Source organism: Danio rerio, chromosome 9, assembly GCF_049306965.1.
Source record: "Danio rerio strain Tuebingen ecotype United States chromosome 9, GRCz12tu, whole genome shotgun sequence".
In the NCBI taxonomy this organism is placed as follows: Eukaryota; Metazoa; Chordata; class Actinopteri; order Cypriniformes; family Danionidae; genus Danio; species Danio rerio.
In genome coordinates, this window is record NC_133184.1 from 29309095 (window position 1) to 29330000 (window position 20906).

Here is a 20906-nt window from a genome sequence, read left to right on the forward strand (position 1 = left end):
AGTGTGTGTTCGGGACCAAAAATGCAATCTCCGAAATGAGAAGCAGATTTAGAGTACCACATGAGGTGATTATTAATAATAAATAATAAAAATATTACAAACTTAAACATTAGGTAAGCAGGTTACATTGTAACTCTGTGTACTAAAGACAAGTTACGTGATGAGATTCGCAGTGATAAGCATTTGGGCGATTCGCACCACACAAAACATGACAGAAATTTAAATACAACTATTCAGAAGTATATGTACGTTCACTGCACTCCAACAAAATGGTTAGGTTCATAATCTAATTAATACATATTTAGCCTATTTAACTTTATTAAATGTAAATGTTGAATCACTGATATGTGTTGGCTTCCACTGAGACAGTTCTGAATTTCAAATGGTTTATTTTATTGTCAAGTTCTGAGGTGAACTATCTGCTGCTGCTTTCAGTATGGCAATGAATGTCATGTGAAATGGCATTTTAACTAATGTTTTTAGCATTTAACACTGATTAAAGCACATGAGGTGTATCTGAGGTGATCATTGTCAGTTTTCTGGTGTTCAGCTGCAAGAAATAGAAGCCATTTCTAAAACTTAAATTTCAGGTGTTGGTTAGAACAAAAACTAAATAAAATATTCCATCGCGTGTGGTTGCTTTAATTCAGAACACGATTTAAATAAGTCTTTATGCTCGATAGTCAGACATGCTCCTGTTGGTATCATCAATCTGGCAACCTGCACTTGTGTGTGTTTTGAACCAAGGGTACAATGTCAAGTTCAGCCACTAGGTGTCCAACTTAATGCATCTTTAATGTAAATGACAAAAAATACATGTTAATATATTTTAATGTAATGTTGTGTTTATTTAATGTCATTTACTTTTTTATATTATTAAAATATGTTAATTATAAAACAATTACATTACAGTTTTTTCCAACTGATTACACACATTTTCAAAGCAATGTCTTCTTTTTTTAAAACTCTACACACAATTTCCGAAACTGCACACAAAAAATGCAAAATGCCTCACATCTACTCCAAAATGTAACACTGCATTCAAAATGTTATAATCATACGTCAGAAAAAGTATCAAATGGCAAACACATCTCTCATAATAGTAAATGTCTGAATAAACCATGTAAACACTGTTGTTGTAAATCTAAAGCTCTTTGCTCTTAAGGCATATATCTACATTTCAATACAATGTTTTACATTAACAGGTACACTAAACACCAATGACATGAAAAAAACAGAAAATATTTATTAGGCCAAACATTATTGTTGTTTATTGCATAAAAAACAAACATAATGTATATAAAAATGTTACAAAATAGAACATATGTAAAGCAAAAGTATATAGTTTAGAACAGTAAAAAACAATTGTGTGTGAAGGGAGTCTCGGGGGAAAAAGCGTCCATTGCCTGGAAAAGTGTCATGTGGGCATTGGGTTGGTTATCATACACTTTATAGTGCTAGGCTCAGAAGAATTCCTCAATTTTGGGGGGATTTATGACTTAGAAAAGGAGAAAATGGGGTAGGTACAAAACTACAAATTGTGGATAGGTGGCAAACCAGTTTATTTTGACCAGAACAGCCCAGTGTCCCATCACCTTTGGCCTATATTAAACTAAAGCAGTTACTGGATATTGATCAGTTAAGAAATTAGCTTCCACATTTGAGGAGCATGTGTGTGCGACCTTATGAATAAGTGTAGCATTTTGATTGGTTGTATTTGGGAAAGGAAAGCAAATGGCTGAGTTTTGAGTTTTAGGTTGAGAGTTGTGTGTAGAGTTTTGAAAAAAGTGTTTTATGCAATTGAAAACTGAGTTTAAGGCTGAGAAATAGCTTCTGATTTTGGAGATATGCTGTGTAGTTTTGCATTTTGAGTGAGATGTTTCAGAAATTGTGTGACAAGAAAAGATTTAGTGTGTAAGCAGTTGGAAAAAAACTGTAATAATGATAATCATAATAATAATCATTATATATTATGAAAATTATTATAAATATTATTGTTTTTATTCGACTAAAAATAGCAATACTGGAAAAATACACTTCATCAGATATTTCTAAATATCTTGTTGCTCTTACTGTTGTTTCAACATAAAAAATGGCTGTTTAATACACTGAAAAATGTGTTGCATGCAAAACTGTTGCAAACAACTTATTTGTGTTGAATTTAAACAAACAAATTAAGCTTAATTATGTTCAACTTAATTTGTTTGTTTAAATTCAACACAAATAAATTGTTTACAACCACTTAACGTAAAAAAATTGAGTAAATCCAAGGAATCATCTTTGAATAATTTTTTTCAGTGTAGATAAAAACACTTTGCATACACACTAGCATTTCATAAATCTGTATGTATGTGCAAGTAAAATTAGATGTATCATTCTGCATTTTATGTTTGTGTATGCACTTTTTTCAAGTATGTTTGTTTATGCATTCAGTAGTATAAACATCTATTTTACATATGTGTATGCAAATGAGCTTGATTTGATGAGCTTTACATGGCGTCTCACAATTCTCTCATAAACATTAAAACACAGATATTATGCAGTAGGAGATTCAATATGCGGCTTCAGTGATCATAACAGATGTTTTTCTTTCTTTCTGACAGTTGCAGCAGAATGAATGTTTTGTCAGTAGCACTTCTGAACATAATGTTGACAAATAGCAGCTCCCGTATTTGAGGGTCAGATTAAATGTTATTCATTGGGCAACCGGTGAAAAAGAATGGCTGGTATTATGCAAACGTGTTCTGGACCCACATACAGTAGATCTGTTACAGAAATTCCTGATTACTCGTTTCAGTGGTTCATAGACTATTCTTTATTTTTAAAGGCAATTAATTTATTTATCATTAATTTTGGTTTATAAAACTTTGCAGAGCTTTTACACTCACAAAAAGCAACATTATTCATAGTGTGAATGTAATATTTGAAAAAAGAAAGAAAACATGGACACTTTACATTCCGACCACAAAAAAAAAAAAAAAACATAACTGCATGTAAGTACACAGAAACATACAATCTGTCCTTCCACTTTCTCTTTTGTGCAAGTCACTCAATTACAACAAGAGAAAATGAAGGGGGCATCAGAGAAGTGAAGTGGAAAAAGGTTTTGAGGATATAGATTGACTGAATAGAGCTATTCATTTATGAGTGATTACAAGCACAGAGCTGTTTGGAGTATTAATACTTTATACCTGCTCAGTTGCTGGCGAGATAACACAGAGTTTAAATAATGGAAAGAAAAAAAATCAGGTTCAAAAAAAGGTGACAACATAAGAAATCAATCAAAGTGAGCAGGTGTAAAAAGAAGGAATGAAAAACAAATGGAATCGAGGAATAGAGAAAGAGTTTAAACAGTACTGTTTATAGGAGCCACTACAGATCACAAGTGAAGTTTATTTATAAACTAATTTCAAGAGGATCACATGCTTATGATTGTTTGCGGCTGATCCCGCATTATCCAATTCATGATTCACCAATCAGACGATTCCTAAGCCACTATAATACCCTAAGTTCCATATAGTAGCCATCTTCGTTTTGAAGAATCCCCCCTTTCACCCGTACTTCTCCTCCTTTCCTAGATAGGTGGCATGGTGGCCCGGTGGTTAACACTGTTGACTCTTGTGAGCTCAGGGCTTTCTTCCGGGACAGCATGCCATAATCAATCATCAGCTTAATGTTAACTCTTGAATTATACACAGTTTTAGATGTCAAACTTGTTGTGTTGTTTGTTTCCAATAAAACAAAACTGCCATCTATAGCAAGGTAAAATATTTCATCTAAAACTATAAGGATATTATGCATTCTTTTAGTTTATAATTGCTCAGCCTCAAAATTACTACTCAAATACACCAATAATTTCTTTAACAACCCTATTTCTTCACACATTTACACATGCGCACACACATTTATACAGTTAATATGAAAATAATTAGCCCTTATGTGATTTTGACTACACAGCAAATCTCTAAAACCATAAGCTATTTCTTAGCCTTGAACTCATTTCATTTCAGTTGAATAACACACTTTTTTTTCAAAACACTACACAAAATTCTCCTGCTACAACACAAAATTCAAACAGGAAGCTATTTGCTTTCCTTTACCAAACATATAACAAAATACACACACACTACGCAAATGTGGAAACACTATTTTTTTAACTGATCACAAACCAATCACTGCAGTATAGGCCTGTAAATAAGCCAAATAGGTGTTCTGGTCCAAAGAAAACAGGTTTTCCACCCATCCACAATTTGTAGTTTTGTACCTACCCCCATGTTTACCTTTTCTAAATCCTAAATTCCTTTAGAAAAGAATAGCAAACTTTTTCTCAGCCTGGCTCTGTAAAGTGACCCCACACATACACTTTTGTTCGTTACTGTATTCTGGAGAATATACTTTTGCTTTACATATGTTTTTTTACCATTTTACATGCAGTACACTCAGAAAAAAAAGTTATCACTGTGGTGTTACCTTCATGGATCAGATTTGTGCCTTTGATGAAGGTATAATATTGTATCTGCAGGTTTTAAAAACCAAAGGTACATTTTGGTTTCCCGTTGTACAAATCATGTTCTAAATGGTTTAAAATAGTACAAATTTGTTTCTTTGTCTTAAGGTACAATCTTGTCCCATAAAAAGGTGCTACCCCAGTGATAAGGGTTTGTATCTTCTTTAATGCAACATTGTACCATTTTTTTCTCAGTGTAAGTTTATGGGTTTGTTGTATTCTACTGTATACAATAGTAATGTTCACCCTAGAGCTGCACGATTAATCGTAAAAAGATTGTGATCTCGATTTGACCCCCTAGGCGATCTTAATGCAGCATTCCTACGATTCTGCCAATCATATTTTCAAGTTCAGGAGAGAAGAAAAGGCGGTCCCACAAGTCGTCACATTGTTTTACATGTGTTGTTCAGCAACCAGGACACCTACAAACGGTATTGAAAGAGTCACATTCTGTATTTATAAGGTATATTTCACCCAAAAATTCCATTTCTGTCTTCATGTAATGATGTATTTGAGGCCGCAAAATCACACATGACGTAATCTGACCTTGACCTGTTATTACAGAGAGGGCGGGCGCGCGCACGTGAATGAAGTCTTCTTTAATGAACAGAACCTCCATAGGCTGTGAATAACAGGTAAATACAGTTGTTGATAACATTCAGTTTGTGGAACAGAGTGATTTTTGGGAGCCATGTGGGAAGCATGAACCACACTTAGCAGTGAAAATAAAACCGAAAGCTTGCACATCATTTAAATAATCATATCACATTTTAGAGTTATAATGACGACAAGCATTTAATATGTTTTTCTTTCTTAGGAACACAGAGTGTTGTGCATGAGAATAAATGTTTAACAGTGTCAGTAGAACTACTCTAGCCTATATAATGTTATAAATACAATACAAGAGGGAATCTGATAATGACAAATGTCTGATTTTAGGCAGAAAAAATTGGTCTAATAATGTTGTCAATGACAGATTGCAAGCATATGTCTATCAGAATTATGAATAGTTGTATTCTGATCTCATCACTTTACTGTGCATTAATGAACAGCACAAATTGAAAGTCTGTTGAAGTCCACCATTCCAAGTCTATACAAAATTTAACATTTTAACATTTTTAGTTTGCCCTAATAAATATTTTCTGTTTCTTCATTGCACTGATGTTTACTCCTCTTAGCAGATTATTTTCACTGTAGAAGATTGTACTGAAATATAGATGTAAGCCTATAAAAGAGCAAAGAGCTTTAGATTTAGAACAACAATTTTTGCACGCTTTATCCCAACATTTACTATTATGAAAGAACTGTTTGCCATTTGATGCAGATGCTTCCTTCTGGCAAGTGTTTATACAATTTTGAATGCAGTGTTACATTTTGAAGGAGATGTGAGGCATTTTGTGTGTGCAGTTTTTGAAAAATGTGTGTAGAGTTTTGGGGAAAAAAAGTGACACTGTTTTGATAATGTGTGTAAGCATTTGAAAAAACTACGCTGAATACTAGTATCTTGAAAAATATCTATTAAAATATGATGTACTGTCATCATGGTAAAGATAAAAGAAACCAGTTATTAGATATTAGTTATTAAAAATATATTTAGAAATGTGTTGGAAAAAACAGAAATAGGGGAACAAATATACAGGGAGGCTAATAATTCAACTGTATATAAATGGTCCCAAACAATATTCAAACCATGGTTACATCCTTGTTAAAATATGCATGTTATTAAGCTGTTTCAGTAAACAAAACTATTACCGTTAAAGGTTTTAACACATCATTTACAGCGTTGCAGATATAAACAGTAAAAAGAGGCAGTGGCTCACTCACACTGGTCTATTTTTAGCTCTTTGCTACCAGCAGGTCCTATCGTTTCTATCTAGCCTGACCACTCTGTTGAATCTACAAACAGTGTTGATGATGAAGAATCTATCAGCAGTAAAGACCGCACAATACAATTCATACTTGTTTCTCTTTGCTCGAGTGAGCACAGCCTTCCTGTTGAGAGATGAGGACGCATGCAGACAGAGCGGGCTGCTTTAGAGCACAGCCTGTGCCGCCCGCCACTGCAGTCTCCCATCGCTGAGAGGAAGCCAACATTGTTGACAGAGCACAAACACAATCATGCCACAGTATCCACCTTGCTTTTTTGTCATTTGTGAAAGCTGCGACTTCCTGATTGGCCTAAAATAAAACAAGCTCCCTGCTTGCTCACTTTCGGTTATGATGTTACACACAAATCCCATTGTATTTTTGCTCCATGCCTTTAACCCTGTTATTACTGTGAGCATGCTACAGTAGATTCCTCCTTGAGGAAAACTGAGATGGAAATGAGAGAGAGAGAGAGATCTACATTCTAGCACACATGAAACATGACGGCCCATGACGAGAGCTGTTGTCAGAGCTCATGATTCAGTTGAGTGATCATAACCAGAAACGGGTGTCACAGTGCGTTCTCGAGCACATGAGAGGGTATTCGGCAGTCTATTTCAGATCTGCGTCTCTAAAGCACTGTCTCTGTCAACATCCCAAAGAGCTCATCTCTTGACAGTTGGATTCTTTATGCATGTCTCTAGATATAATAACTCATACAGTGCTTGCTTACTGTATAAAATGTATAGATAAAGGGGCTGTGTAAATGGATGTGTTCATTTAAAATGTGTCCACTGTCTGTACTGTATGAGAAGTGAGATTGTATGCAATGTTTGAAACTTAAATTCTCAGAAAAATCTCTCCTCGAATCAGTATAAACACTCTAATACAATCTCATATTTATGAGCCAAAGAGTTCTTTCTGAATAAGCATATGATCAAATTGTGTGACCTAGAATGCACTCTCTTCAGTGAGCAAACCACACTGTAAAAATGCTTTGTTATAGACCTTTTTCTTGGCTGCTGCATGGAGGGCACCATAGTGACCAGCGTCTTCCGGTAGAATGTTTAGAACTTTCGTTTACAGTGTTTACAACTGGTAATTTGCGCTCCGAATATGGGTTACAATTTTGTTTTGAGTGAATTACGAAGTGTTTTTGTGGCACACAACATTAAAAGGAGTGTGTTAAAGCTGTTATAATCTGCCAGATGTGATTCAAGTGCAAGAGAAAAACATTCTCCTAGTTCACGTGTCTGCCATCAGAAATACAGTGTGTGCGTGTGTGTGTTTCCCTGGCCTGTAAGCTGTTAACTCAATGGCTCTTTAATTCACTCACACGCACACACACACACACACACACACACACACACCAATTCTGTTTTTGATACTTTGCTGGCTGATTTGCATGTTGATTCTAATCAGGAGCTGTTTATGTTTCATTTAGTTAGTTCGTGTGTAGTATTTACCATAGTATGTGTTTTTCTGTCATTTCAAAACGCCTCTTTATTTTCACTTTGTGCCAGTCTTTCAATCAATCTGTCAGTACTAGTGGGACAGGACGTGTGTGTGTCAAACATTTTGGTGAATTACATTTAATTAGGTTGGTTATATTTTTGAAAAAAGTCAGAAACTGTTCACTTTAGCAATGACGAGGCCCCATTAAAACCGCACAAAGATGCAGTCTGACGGTAAGGGTAAATGACTCGCAGCAGTTGTTTTCCATCCTATTAGATTGCATTTTTTAAATAATCGATACAGGAGGTGGCGCTGATAACAGTATAAGTTCAAAGACATTTAAAGCAAGTAAAACAGAGTTAAACTATAATTTCAAAGCTGTCCGAATGTCACTGTTTACACACATCAGCTGCTGAGTTCTTAGCATTCTCCTTGCGCGTACACGCAAAGCATAATGGGTAATTTTGCGATCGAAGAAAAAGGTCTATACATTATGGATTTGTGTTGGGACATGAAGAAATTAAGTTAAAGGTGCAGTAGGTGATTGTTTTCAGAAACAGTTTTTGTTGTACAGGTTGAAATTCTCTTCACATTCCAATAGTAATGATTAAAGTAAATGATTGAAATGTGTTTATATGTATTTTAATATTCTGGGTAATGCATAAGACTAAAAAATGTTCATCCAATTAAAATTTGTCTGGCTGATAATTTCCATAATTCTGATAAGTAACCTAAACTGTCTGCCAACAAATGTAGATCTGTACTTCTGCGCACCCCTGTTCACGCAGACAGATCTGCTGTTTGCGCATGCACACGAGAGAGTGACAGCAGTAAAAACAAATGCTGAATCAAAACTTATTAAAATCCTGAATCAATATTGGAGTTACTTTTGCACGCTGGAGGAAGGATGACACCATGGCTGAAGTGTTTCTTTTAGACAGGTAATGTTCTGTTTTAAAACTATTTTAGTCATGCAAAGCTTATGTAGATTGTGTTGTTTAATGAATGAGTTATTTGCACTGAAGTGTTGTTCAGCCAATAAAATCTTCCAGTCAAAGATTGATGCGACTATTTTCAGTTTCATAAGGTCCTTTTACAGCATTGATAACATAGATTTTTATTTAGTTAAATAACAAAACATCAGTAAAAAGGTGCTAATCCGCCTAGCCTGCTTTACTGAGGTGAAGTTGGTTTTATATTCACATCACATTGGTTCATTTTTTAACAATGACTACCTACGCGCTCCCTATGTTGGTCACCATGTTAAACTGAATTTTCAATCTGAAAAAGCATGTAATTATAGTTTAGTCCTGCATCCAGCCGGCCAAGCACCAGCACATGGAGAGTGAGACTAATGATTCTTGCATGCATAAACATTTTGCTACACAACTGAAAACGTGCTGGATATAATAGTTTCTCGTTTCAGAAATGTTGTATTATAAAGTACTATAAAAGTTTCTAACTGGTGAATGACATGATCTGGTGGTTTGTCTACAGTCATCTTTACGATGCGCATTAGTGTTTCATTGGATGGCAGGGGAGGGACAGCGTTTTCAAACCTATTTTGCTTATGGATAGCATTTTGGTAGATCGCCTACAGCACCTTTAACCTAATTAACTTTAACTTAAAGTTTTGCTGCTTATCCAAACTACTTATTTAAAATAAGCTGAAATTTTTTAGGTTTTTGGGGACAACTTAATTGTTTTATGTTCAATTCACTTAAATGTGTAACTAATTGATTTATGTTGGCATAACATGAATGATTTTTTTACAGTGTGGAAAAAGAAAACAAGTAACTTGCTTTCTAAATTTTTTTTAATGTATTTAGTAACATTTATGCAAAACACAAAATTAAATTATGCTAGCAGCACAGGCTATTGCTAAAAGCACTGGTTTACAATATTTTTAAAGCATCATGTTCGATTACTCACCAATGTATAGCTAATCATATTCCCATCTTGTTCATTTTCTTGAATGAAATTGTGTATCATTTATTAGTTTAAGTGGACATGCTTGGGCATGTTTCCAACTGTTTAATTAAAAAGTTAGAAAATGCAGAACAGCACTTCATATATTGAACAATGACCCATGTGCTAGACTATCAGAGGGTAAAAATGCATCCTGAAGATATGCGTGTGTTTTTCTATACTTCATTAATTCAGCTGCAGTGATGATTTCTAACACAGCTATCAATCCAAACAGTTAATCTTCTACAGATATTGCTGCAGATCACCTAAAAAAAATCAATGAAAGCAGAACGTTACTCGAGGCTGTTGGATCTGAGCGTGAGACTCTCACCGTATATTCCCCAGGGAGACCAGCAACACAGTGGTCCCTTCACCATACATGGTGAAAACGAGCCGTGTGCCTGTAGGCGATGAATGAATGTGCTGCGGTGGGAATATTTCACAAGCAGCTTCATAAGCTGTGATTTCTGCACGTGACACATTCCTGAACTTCCATTCAGAAGGAACTGCTATCATTCATCCTCTCTTACCGCTTATTCCTCTCCTGTCTAATTTGCTATGTTGAAGAAGTCTGCGCTACGGTGAATTATTTACTCCACATTTCAAGCTCGAACCGAACCGAGTGAAGGCAGAAGCACTGCAGTCAGTTTCTGCCATCCCGACCGGCTGCAATGGGCCCTAAAAAAATCTAAAAATAGCCTCAGGAAAAAAAAAAATCACACAGGCCCGGAGACTAGAACAGGCTCTCTCACTTTTTATGTAAGCGAAGACACCTCAGTTATGTCATCGATTGCCCATCACTTGACTTCTCCATTGGGGAGGGGATAGAGTCCCGAGAATGCCTAATTCTAAGCATCTCATTCCCAGTGCATTAACACCACAAATAATTATGGATAGAATGACAAAACTACATGTTAAAGAATAAGAAGATAATTCAAAGAAGGCTAGTAGTCACTGGTATTCAAAGCACAGTACTGATTGGATGGCAATCCCTACAGGTTTTCAACATTCTTCAAAATTACTTATTTTGCGTTCAACCTCCACTGAAGAAAAATGATGTCTGCAAAATTGTTGCAAACAATTTATGTGTTGAATTTACACAAATTAAATTTGATAATGTTCAACTTAATATGTTTGTTTAAATTCAACCCAAATTAATTGTTTACAGCAACTTAACTTAAAAAGAAATATTATATTCATGGAATCATTTTAGAATAACTTTCTTTAGTGTATACTGTCCCATAACAATGGACAAGATTTTGGGCTCAACAGAAAAAGAAACTTGCAAATGTTTGTAAATTGCCATTTTTGGATTAACTATTATTTTAAATGACCATTAACTATTTGACAGAGACATACCATGATCAGTCAATATGGTGAAAATGCATGTATTTACTTATTGCCCACTGAAAGGATTAGTTGTTAGATTTAAAAGTAAATGGTGGCTGAGAGTCAACTTTTAATTCCATGGTGAAAGGCACACAGACTTAGCATGAGGATGATGAGTAAATAATAACTGAAATTTTGTTTTGGTAGAAACCTTTCAAAATAGTCATGTGGATGTAAAAGATTGGAGACTGGACAAGCATTTCTTGCCAGTAGCGGAGTCCTTTCAATGTTCGATGAATCATAACTGTAATAAATGTGAAAACTAAAACTGCCAAATGCTACATTTTTAAAGCATCCAGTATATAAGCCCTTAAGTGTTTGTTTACACCTGTAACTGCTGTTTATAGTGACAACCATGAGAACCTAAAGGGATGGTTCACCCAAAAAATTAAAAGTCATTTACTCATGAGTTTACTTATAAGTTTCTTTCCACTGTTGAACACAAAGAAGATATTTTGCAAAATGCCAAACAAGTATAATCTGAGACACTTTCAACTTTCTTTGAAACAGAGAAACTCATGAAGGTTTGGAACAACTTAAGCGTGAGTAAACAGTGGATACATTTTCTTTTTGGGTGAACTGTGTCTTTAAAAGTAACAATTCACTAAAAATGCACTTTATGTTTTTAATAACTTACAATTTTGCGTGAACGTCCCCTTTAACGTTTAGAGAGAACCATATCTGTAGCTTACAATGTATTTTACCTCTGCGTTAATCGTCTACCTCAGGTGCACTGCAATTTCTATAGTGGCTCTATCAACAAAAGTTCCCCCAACAGCTGCATTGATTAGCACAGGCCCATTGGCCAAAACTAGCTGCACATGTCTACTACAATGACACACAAGATCTTTGCGACAAGCAGGAGAGGGGCACCGACCTTACAGATCTGGAAATGCTCCGACATCAGTGTCTCCTGGATCTCCAGCTCGCGCGGTGTTGGTGCCGCACTGGGGGTCCCGGCCGCACTGCCGCAACCGGGAGACCCACCTGGATTGACAGGTGAAGAAGTGGTCAACCCGTCCAAAACCTTCCGAAACTTCTTCATCTTTATCCTAGTGTGTGTACTTAAATGATTTTTATTGAACAATCTCAAAAAGGGGCAGTCGAGACGCTTAAAACGGCATATGAGATGATGCGGCTTCACAGCACAAATTCAGACTTCTGATTTCTTCTTCCTTACAGAATTTTATGTGCACAAAAAGTCACAAAAGAACCGCATTTTCCAAAATAAGGCTGATGGTCATCAAAAAAGTAGATGTTTTTTTTGGAGGGAGAGGCGAGGATATGTTCTGTGCGCATTAAAGCCTTAACCAGGCTGGAGAAGAACCAAGAAACTTCATGGCACTTACGCAGGACGATATCGCATCCAACTAGTCAACATTCTCAGAAGTCATGTCAAAGGCATATTAAAGTACAACTCACTTTGGTAAAATGAATGTTACTCGTCGTATTTATCGAGATGCAGTAGCTGTACACGCCAAAACTCACGCCGAACGCTTGTTGTTTGGGATCCCAGACGCAGAGACAAGCCGCAGAGAGGCAGCGTATAGCGACGAGCCAACGTCGAACACGTATCACAAACTGCCGCGAAAAGACAGGAAATTTCTGCACCTGAAAGATTTTTTGTGAAGCCCCCTTTTCTGTTTCTTTTTTCTGAGTTATTTGGGAGGAGAGGAGGCGAGCACCCTCGACCCGCACCCAGAATCTCTCCCGCAGTCGAGTGCGAGCTGCTGTCCAAGGTGCTGAAAGATCGAGCGAAAGAAAGTCGCGCCCCCCTCTGTTCTTATTGGATCATGTGCCACAACCCTACGGTAATCCCGCCTTCCAGAGGCAACGATTGGACCATGTGCTTTAGAAATCAAACAATGAAATAGTGATTTAATTACTTGCACATTTTTATTAAAGTTAACATTAAACGCATTGCACGTAATTAAGCTACGTGTGCTTTTTTATATTGAAATGCAGTTGATTTTTCATGTGAGTGAGGCGTAATGCTACTGGTTAAAATATACTTTAACAAAAGAGAACCACACGGGTCCAGAACATTAGGTTGGCGTTTAATATGATTTACATGTGAATTTACAGCAGTGCTGTTTAGTGCATTTAAACGTAGAGGTGTAGTTTAATCTGTCACCAAGAAATATTAATCTTCAGACATACACACAACATTACAAAATAGCTAGACCAACGCAAAAAGACAGCTTTAAATGCGGAGCAGTCTGGATTACGCTTCCTGTATATAGCCACACTCTCCATCCTGTCCATAATGTGACTCCTCTGAGAGGCAGCAATGGCCTCCAGGGGGCGCTGCGTTGTGCATCTCGCAGATGCAGATTACATAAGCGCTTACATCATCTCTCCCTTCGGCACGGCTTATTCCATTCAGTCTTTTCCCCTGAAATCTGCTCATGTTGTTGATACCAGCTTCAGAGATTTTGATCCTGCTGATGATGCTCCTGTGAATTCTGGTATCTTGGATAAAACGCCACACACACAAAAAAAATCTATGATAAATCCAAAGGTTCTTTTTCATATAAATTGCTATATATCTGTGAATGTTTGTAGGATTAAAACATGTATAGGATCAAGTTCTAAGAAATATTTAGATACATTTATATAACACTTTACTGTGTAATACAAATTTACATGTATATTATATAGATATTTTCAAGAGATTTGTACTTATGGGTGCATATTGATACCTTAAAAGGTACATATTAGTAACTAACATATTTAAACATTAGACAGTTGCATTTAGTTTTTTACTATAAAATCCATTTTTATAAATTTTACTTGATGGAGACATCAAAACTATAGTACTTGTATCTGCCTTATGAATAAATTCAGCATATTTTAAGTGCCTCAAAATTGCTAACAGTTTTTTGAGAGAGACCTTACAAGATATTTTATATAGTCCTCAGAGAACAGGATGCCCCTGAGGCATGTACTTCTCTCTAGAACCAACAAAAAAAACCTGCACCCTCTTTCAGTCCCACCATTTCTCAACATGAAAAGATGCAAGTAACTAAAGAGGGAAGCTCGCAATTATGGTGATTACAGGGTCCCAGCATTATGCTTTCTAGTATTTTTATCCTGACATTCTCCGTTATCTATTGCTTTGACTTTTTATAGGTTATAAAATTATAGATCAGACTCAAGCTCCCCCAATTAACAGGCTACAGGCTCAGTGGGCTGCCATATGTAATTGCTTTTTAAAATCTCTTCATTAAATATACGTTTCATCATGAATGCCAAGGCCTTTTTTATTGGCACAAACCCCAGACAAGATTTCCTATGACTGATTTTCAGCAGTCTAAACTTCATTAACAAGATAAAAACATTTGTAGGCTAAATGTTTATGTCATTCTTCATCCCACGGCTCTGCGACAGCGATGTTTTCAAATGCAACACAGATTAAATCATTCAGGTTTCTAGTGCTAATGCAGCTTGTCGCTTGACAAACATCCCCACATGGACTTGTTTATCTTAGTTGTATTATTATGTGGTTGAGGCAGGCATGGTAGTGTTGCTAAAAGAGCTCAGCAGGGGCCTTCTCCCTCTGCTGCATGGTGGATGTATTACAGAAGAAATCCCTTTGTTGAGAGGATTTGGGAGTGAGAAAAAAAGCTAAATAATCCTCTTCATCGCTCCCTCAGGGTAAACAGCATCCAAGATAACGCAGCTGCCAAGACAACGGCACGGGGTGTGTGCTGCACAACGGGGCCACTGCGTTAATCTTCCTGCTCGAACCTGCAGACAAGGATTAGGGAACATGAACACGTCAGGTGTCCCATAGTGTAATGCAGTTGGGGAGTTTTGACTGGGCATTACACTGATTAAAATATGATGTGAGAGGCCATTAGCGATGTCGACAGTGGAGAATTTATTCACTAATTCAAAATTATGCATAAAATAATATTAATAAAAGAGAAAATGATATGTATGTGATCCTGCGTTCAAGTGACATATGGGATACTGAAATGCTTGTCATGACTTTGTCCTTGAAAAAGTATTTTACACCATATGTCTCTGGGTAAGACTGCATGTAAAATTATTGTACTGTAAGCAGTTTTAGATTAAAACATTAATGCTTAATTGTTTAATCTCATCTAGTGAACACCTTGTTCACAATGAAACCGTCTATTCGTTAGAAATCTTTTGTCTACACAACAGTTAGCCACTAGACATAGCTTAGCTTCAATCTACTGTTAACTAATAATTAATAATTCCTTACACTTTACACCTTTTTGGAGGAATCTCCTCATCTACCACCAGTTTGTAGCATCCACCTGGATGACACGACAACAGCCATATTGCACCAGACCACACGCCGCACACCAGATTATTGGTGGAGAGGAGATAACGATGAAGCCAATTATGATACAGGGATGGTTAGGAGGTCATGATGAACAGAGGCCAGTGGGCAAATCTGGCCAGGATGCCAGGGTAAAACCCTTCAGGTACCAGGTACTGCTTAGTTTCAGTGGGCGACCATTTGAGAGTTGCAGAGAGCTAGCTGCTGGCTAGCTGCTACCAATACATAGCAGTAACTGAAAGTGTTTCGGCATGCAGATGTGGTCAAAATGAAAACTTTATGTCCCATTCTGATTCTAGGTCAAATTTGTGCAGCTTTGATTATGGTGTGGCTGTTGATGCCAAAGGAGTTGCTCTGAGTCTGAGCAGAAAAGACTGATCTGGGACTTTTTACAACAAAAAAATGGTGAGTAAAAGTAAAAATATCCAGTGAGTGACAATTCTGTTAGTAAAAATGTCATGTTGATGCCGAAGATTGACACTAGAGATCGGCCAGACTGGCCTGGCCTCAAATAGTCACAATCATTGTTATTAAAAGGTGTGTAAAAGAGCATCTATGAACCTTGAAATCTGAACCATCAAACATTGAGGCAAATGATCTACAGCTGCAAAAAAGCACACCAAAGCACACCATTCCTGTAATTTCTGTCATCTAATATCTAAAAACTAAAACAACAATTTAAAACAGACTAACCAAAATCTGACAGAAGACTAGAAAAGGTTGTCTTGAGAAACGTTTTTGCTCAAGATGGTAAGATCTAAATTTGGCACAAACACAATAAAAGAACAGATTCAGCCTGCGCTGGATTGGCTGTTGAAACTATTGATGGTGGAGAAATGGATTGCCTTTATAACCAATGTGCCCATCTTGTGACAGATACTTCCAGTAGTGTAAAACGCCATGTCACACAGCTCAAATAATCTCAAACTCTTTTTTTTAATATAACAATAAACAATTCTGAAGTTACTAATACTGTAACAGTATTAAGGACAACTTTCTTTGCAACTATCAATGTTTTTGTGACAACAAAAGTATGCAGATAAGGCCCAGGGTTTATGAAAGTAGCGAGAAATGTCAGCATATGAACGATTAACTTTATAGAAAAAGATAAAAAAAATAATACTAAAATAAAATAAAATAAAAAGATTTAGATGCTGTCCGAAACTGCCTACTACTCAGTGGGTTCTGCATTTGAATTTAAATGTACTATTCGGCCATTAGAAAAGTACATTCTATACAGTATGAATGTGAGTAGTGGAACTGGACGTACCGAGAGATGAGTTTGAGCATAGGTAGGTTTCAAGAACTCCCCTGCTTATTTGAGACTAATGACAAATAAGGGATTGCTGTGAAGAGATATACTGCTGATGAAGAGCTCATATGGTGCCAACTGGGTTTGGTCAATTTACCTATGTCGCTGTGGGAGGAAAAAGGAAAACCCAGAGGAAACCTACACGAGCTCGGGGAGAATATGTAAACTTACGTTGACTGGCCTTGTTAGGACTTAAACTAGTGACATTCTTACTGAGAGGCAACAGTGCTATTCCTAATTACTTGGGCCCCGTGCCACCCTATTAAGGAAAAGTAAGGAGGAGTAGGGGTGAAAGGGGGGATTCTTCAAGATGAAGATAACTGGGATAAGAAACTCTGGTTATTTATAGTGAGTTAAGAATCATCAAATTGGTGAATCATGCGTTAGCTAATGTGGGACCTGCCGTGTTCAATCATAAGTATGTGATCCTCTCGAAATTCATTTATTCATTCATTTTCTTTTCGGCTTAGTCTTTTTATTAATCTGGGGTCACCAAAGCGGAATGAACAGCCAACTTATCCAGCATATGTTTTACACAGCGGGAAACATCCATACACACTTATTCACACACATACACTACAGCTTACCCAATTCACCTGACCTGCATGTCTTTGGACTGTGGGCGAAACGGGAGCAACCGGAGGATACGCATGCAACCACAGGGAGAACATGCAAACTCCACACAGAAATGCTGATCCAGCCGAGGCTCAAACCAGCGACCTTCTTGCTGTGAGGTGATCGTGCTACCCACTGAGCCACTGTGACGCCACTCCTCTCAAAATTAGTTTATAATTAAACTTCACATTGAACGACTGAAGGGAGATGGTCAATTTTGAAGTTTGTTCATTTTTTCTGGACTTTGAACGAGTCAGGAACTGGAGAATGATCTATCTCTCAGATTTCTTCAAAAATGTGTGTTCACCTAATTAGCTGAACAAAGTTTTCAGAGGACAACACTAGGATGAGTAATTAATAACATAATTATCATTTAATTTAAGGATACTGAACTTTGAAAGAGTTCACTGACATACCAGTCTTGCGTGTCATGCTAATGTTCATTCATATTCACACTTAGACACTCAGACAGAGACAAAACCATGGGAGCTTTCACACAGAATGATCAAAACTGTCAGCGAGTCTTATATTGAAACACAAGCTGTAAAAGGCTTGTCTCCCCAGCTTAACAATGTGTTCGTAATTGTAAATCCCCCACTAGGCTTTGAGGAAGAGAAACGAATGGAAAACAGCCAAATCAGCTCTAACACATGGAGTTTATGAAAGCGCACCAGCATAGCCTGAGGTAAAGCAGGTGCGTTTGCCTCTTTTTCTGTTCCAGCATACTCTAACGTAGATTTTCAAATGCATATTTTAGAACTCAGTAACCCGCATTTCACACAGTTAAAAAATGTCACACTGCTCAGTTTCTTGTCTCCAACAATTAGAATAAATGAGCCCCACAAGCACATGCGCATGTGCCTTCCGGGGTCATAAATCAACTAAGGAGTATGATTATTAAAATATAATTGTCAGTTCCTAGACAGCGCGTATTGTTTAACTGTCCTTTACTGTTCAGCACCAGCAATAACCGTCATCCCTGTTGCTTACAATCAAGACGTTCACAAAGGACAGTCACTCAAGATGAAGCAGTTGCTTTTCAGTTTGGGGAAGAACAAAAAATTGACGACTAAAGTTTTAATTACTCTCGCACAATGCTGCTGTGACCGTGCACCCTGGGTGCGAATTATACATTGATGATCCAGGAGGGGGGTCACATTCTTTGGTGATATTAGTTTCTGTAATGCTTCAGTGAATCTACATGTATGTATTTATATATTATCAGTGGGATAGATGTTATTTTAATGTCCTTCATGGAGGATCAAGCATTAATTAAGGGGGTCAATCCATGCCCGACCCCCCTGTAATTCTGTGTACCTTGTGGCAGGGTTTAAATATTATCAAGTGAGAAAATCCTGAATCGCTTTTCATCTGGTCATTGTATTGAAGGGCAAAACTAAAACCATGATATTAAAAACACACTCTCTTTCTGTTTGCAAATACATAAATGCTCATTAATATTAATCACGTGCATTAATCAGAGATTTTCTATTTGTTTGGATGCATCAGTACATCATACACATCATGTAAAGTGACAACTAATTTAAGTTTAAATTAGTATTTAATGCGTTTTTATCTTCAGATTCAAATTTTTGGACTAATAATGTTACTTATAACTACTATGCAGCGTGTTTTTGGAAGAATAAAAAAATATCTAGAAACTAAAGACATTCATCTTTCTGACACCAGTGGTAAGAACTGCCATAAATGATGTCAGGCAGGTGGTGGAGTGAAAACTTCTATTTAAGAAAATAAAAAAAAATGTAAAATTATTTATTTTAATTTTCTTGAACACTATTTTCCATCTTTGTTTTCCATCTCCTTTAAATTGCTCTAGATCATTTTATATCAGATCATTTATGGATCCATTTACGTCATATTTTAGGTATAAGGTTGTTTGGAGTCAATGTAGTGCCATATATACATGCAAAATAAAACAAAGTTTTGCAAACCAAAAATTAAGTATTAAGCAAAAACTAAAAAAAAATGCAATCTCCAAAAATTGAAAAGCAAAACATGTATTTTTAAGAAACACACAGAAAAAGAACTCCAAATAAAATTGCATATATATTTTTTTATTTTTTTGCACTGCTTGATTTTTACTTGCAGTTTTCTTTGTTTGCTAATTTTATTTTTATTTTTAAAAATTTATTTTCGCTTTACAATTTTTGGAGATTTGCATTTATTCATTTTTAGTTTTTGCTTTATACTTTTTTTTGTTAGTTTACAAAACTTTATTTTATTTTACAAGTATATACGGCCCTGGATTGGCTTCATAGGCATTGTACTGTGTAGGTTTGGGATAAGAATTTGGTCAGCTTCTTCTATTGTCACCTAATTCTGTGGTCATAACACCAGAAAATGTTTTACAATCTGGCATTAACATGGTGAAAGTGTGTGTAACTATGAGCAAGAGAGGCACGGCTACTGCGTACTATGTTAGATTCATACCATGGCTTGTCTGAAGACATTGATTGGCTAGAAGGTGTGCAATCTAATCGATGAATGCACAGCTAGGCCTTCTTCCATCAGTTTAGTCATTATTCTCTCTCTATCTCTCCGTCTCTCTCTCTCATTAATTCAAATAAATGCTGTAATTCATTTAAGTAAATGTAATCTTTCCGCACCACTTTATCTCGGTGTCTGATGTTAAGCAGGCCAAATGCTAGATCAAAGGAGCCGTAACTGACACACTCCTGCATGCCGCGCACAACTTGTGAATGATTATACATATACCCAACATCCAATATAGGGATATTATGTGGTAAGTTTTGGTCACATCACATTTTTGAACCAACACCTATTCACTGCTTGAAACGGCTTACATGTCACTATGTTCCTTAAAAGAGATAAAGAGTTGCAAATCGCACACGTTTGCCTGGATGTTTGGGAACATTAATTGAAACCAAATCATTTAACTATGTTATTGAACTACGTTTAGTATCATTTGTGTAAATGGTTATGTTAGCCAAAAAAATGTAAATTATGGAAATGTAATTATTGTTTGTTTTTAGGAGGCTTTTTTTGGTATTTTTCTGGACTTAGATTAAATTGGGAGCCTTTTTGTCAGTCAAGGATGAGAGATTAATTATTTTTTAATTTGTCTTAATTTGTGTTTTGGAATTACATGGGGGCAGGTGGTAATTATTAACATAATTTTCATTTTTATGCATGAACTAACCCTTTAAGATTAGAGAACACGTTCACTATTAAAGTTAACTCTTAATTACTGCTTATTGACAGTTATGTGGTATATGGCTGAGGGAACTAGAATATCTCTATGCAGAATAAGGCACTAAAAGGGACTAAACTGAAGGAAAATGAATGTATGAATGAATGTATAAATGAATGAATGAATAAATGAATTAATATCTACTAGCTGTATATAATGACATACATTTTTAGCAACAGGATGTTTATTATAATATAATATTGCAAATAATGGTGCCTTTTTTATTTCATTTATTTTTTTACTTTTT

At 36.2% G+C, this 20906-nt stretch overlaps 1 protein-coding gene across 29 annotated transcripts in view; it reads right to left on the minus strand.

Annotated features, from left to right (window-relative positions):
* The window catches only part of stxbp5l (syntaxin binding protein 5L), a 235801-nt gene extending 222860 nt beyond the window's left edge, over positions 1-12941 (minus strand). For 28 of the 29 annotated variants that reach the window (XM_073912154.1, XM_021478738.3, XM_021478740.3 and 25 more), the window contains exon 1: positions 12063-12941. In XM_073912154.1, coding sequence (XP_073768255.1) covers positions 12063-12230 — 168 coding nt within the window. In that variant the 5' untranslated portion in view covers positions 12231-12941. 29 annotated transcript variants of the gene reach the window in all.
* Between the last annotated feature and the right edge of the window lie 7965 nt (positions 12942-20906).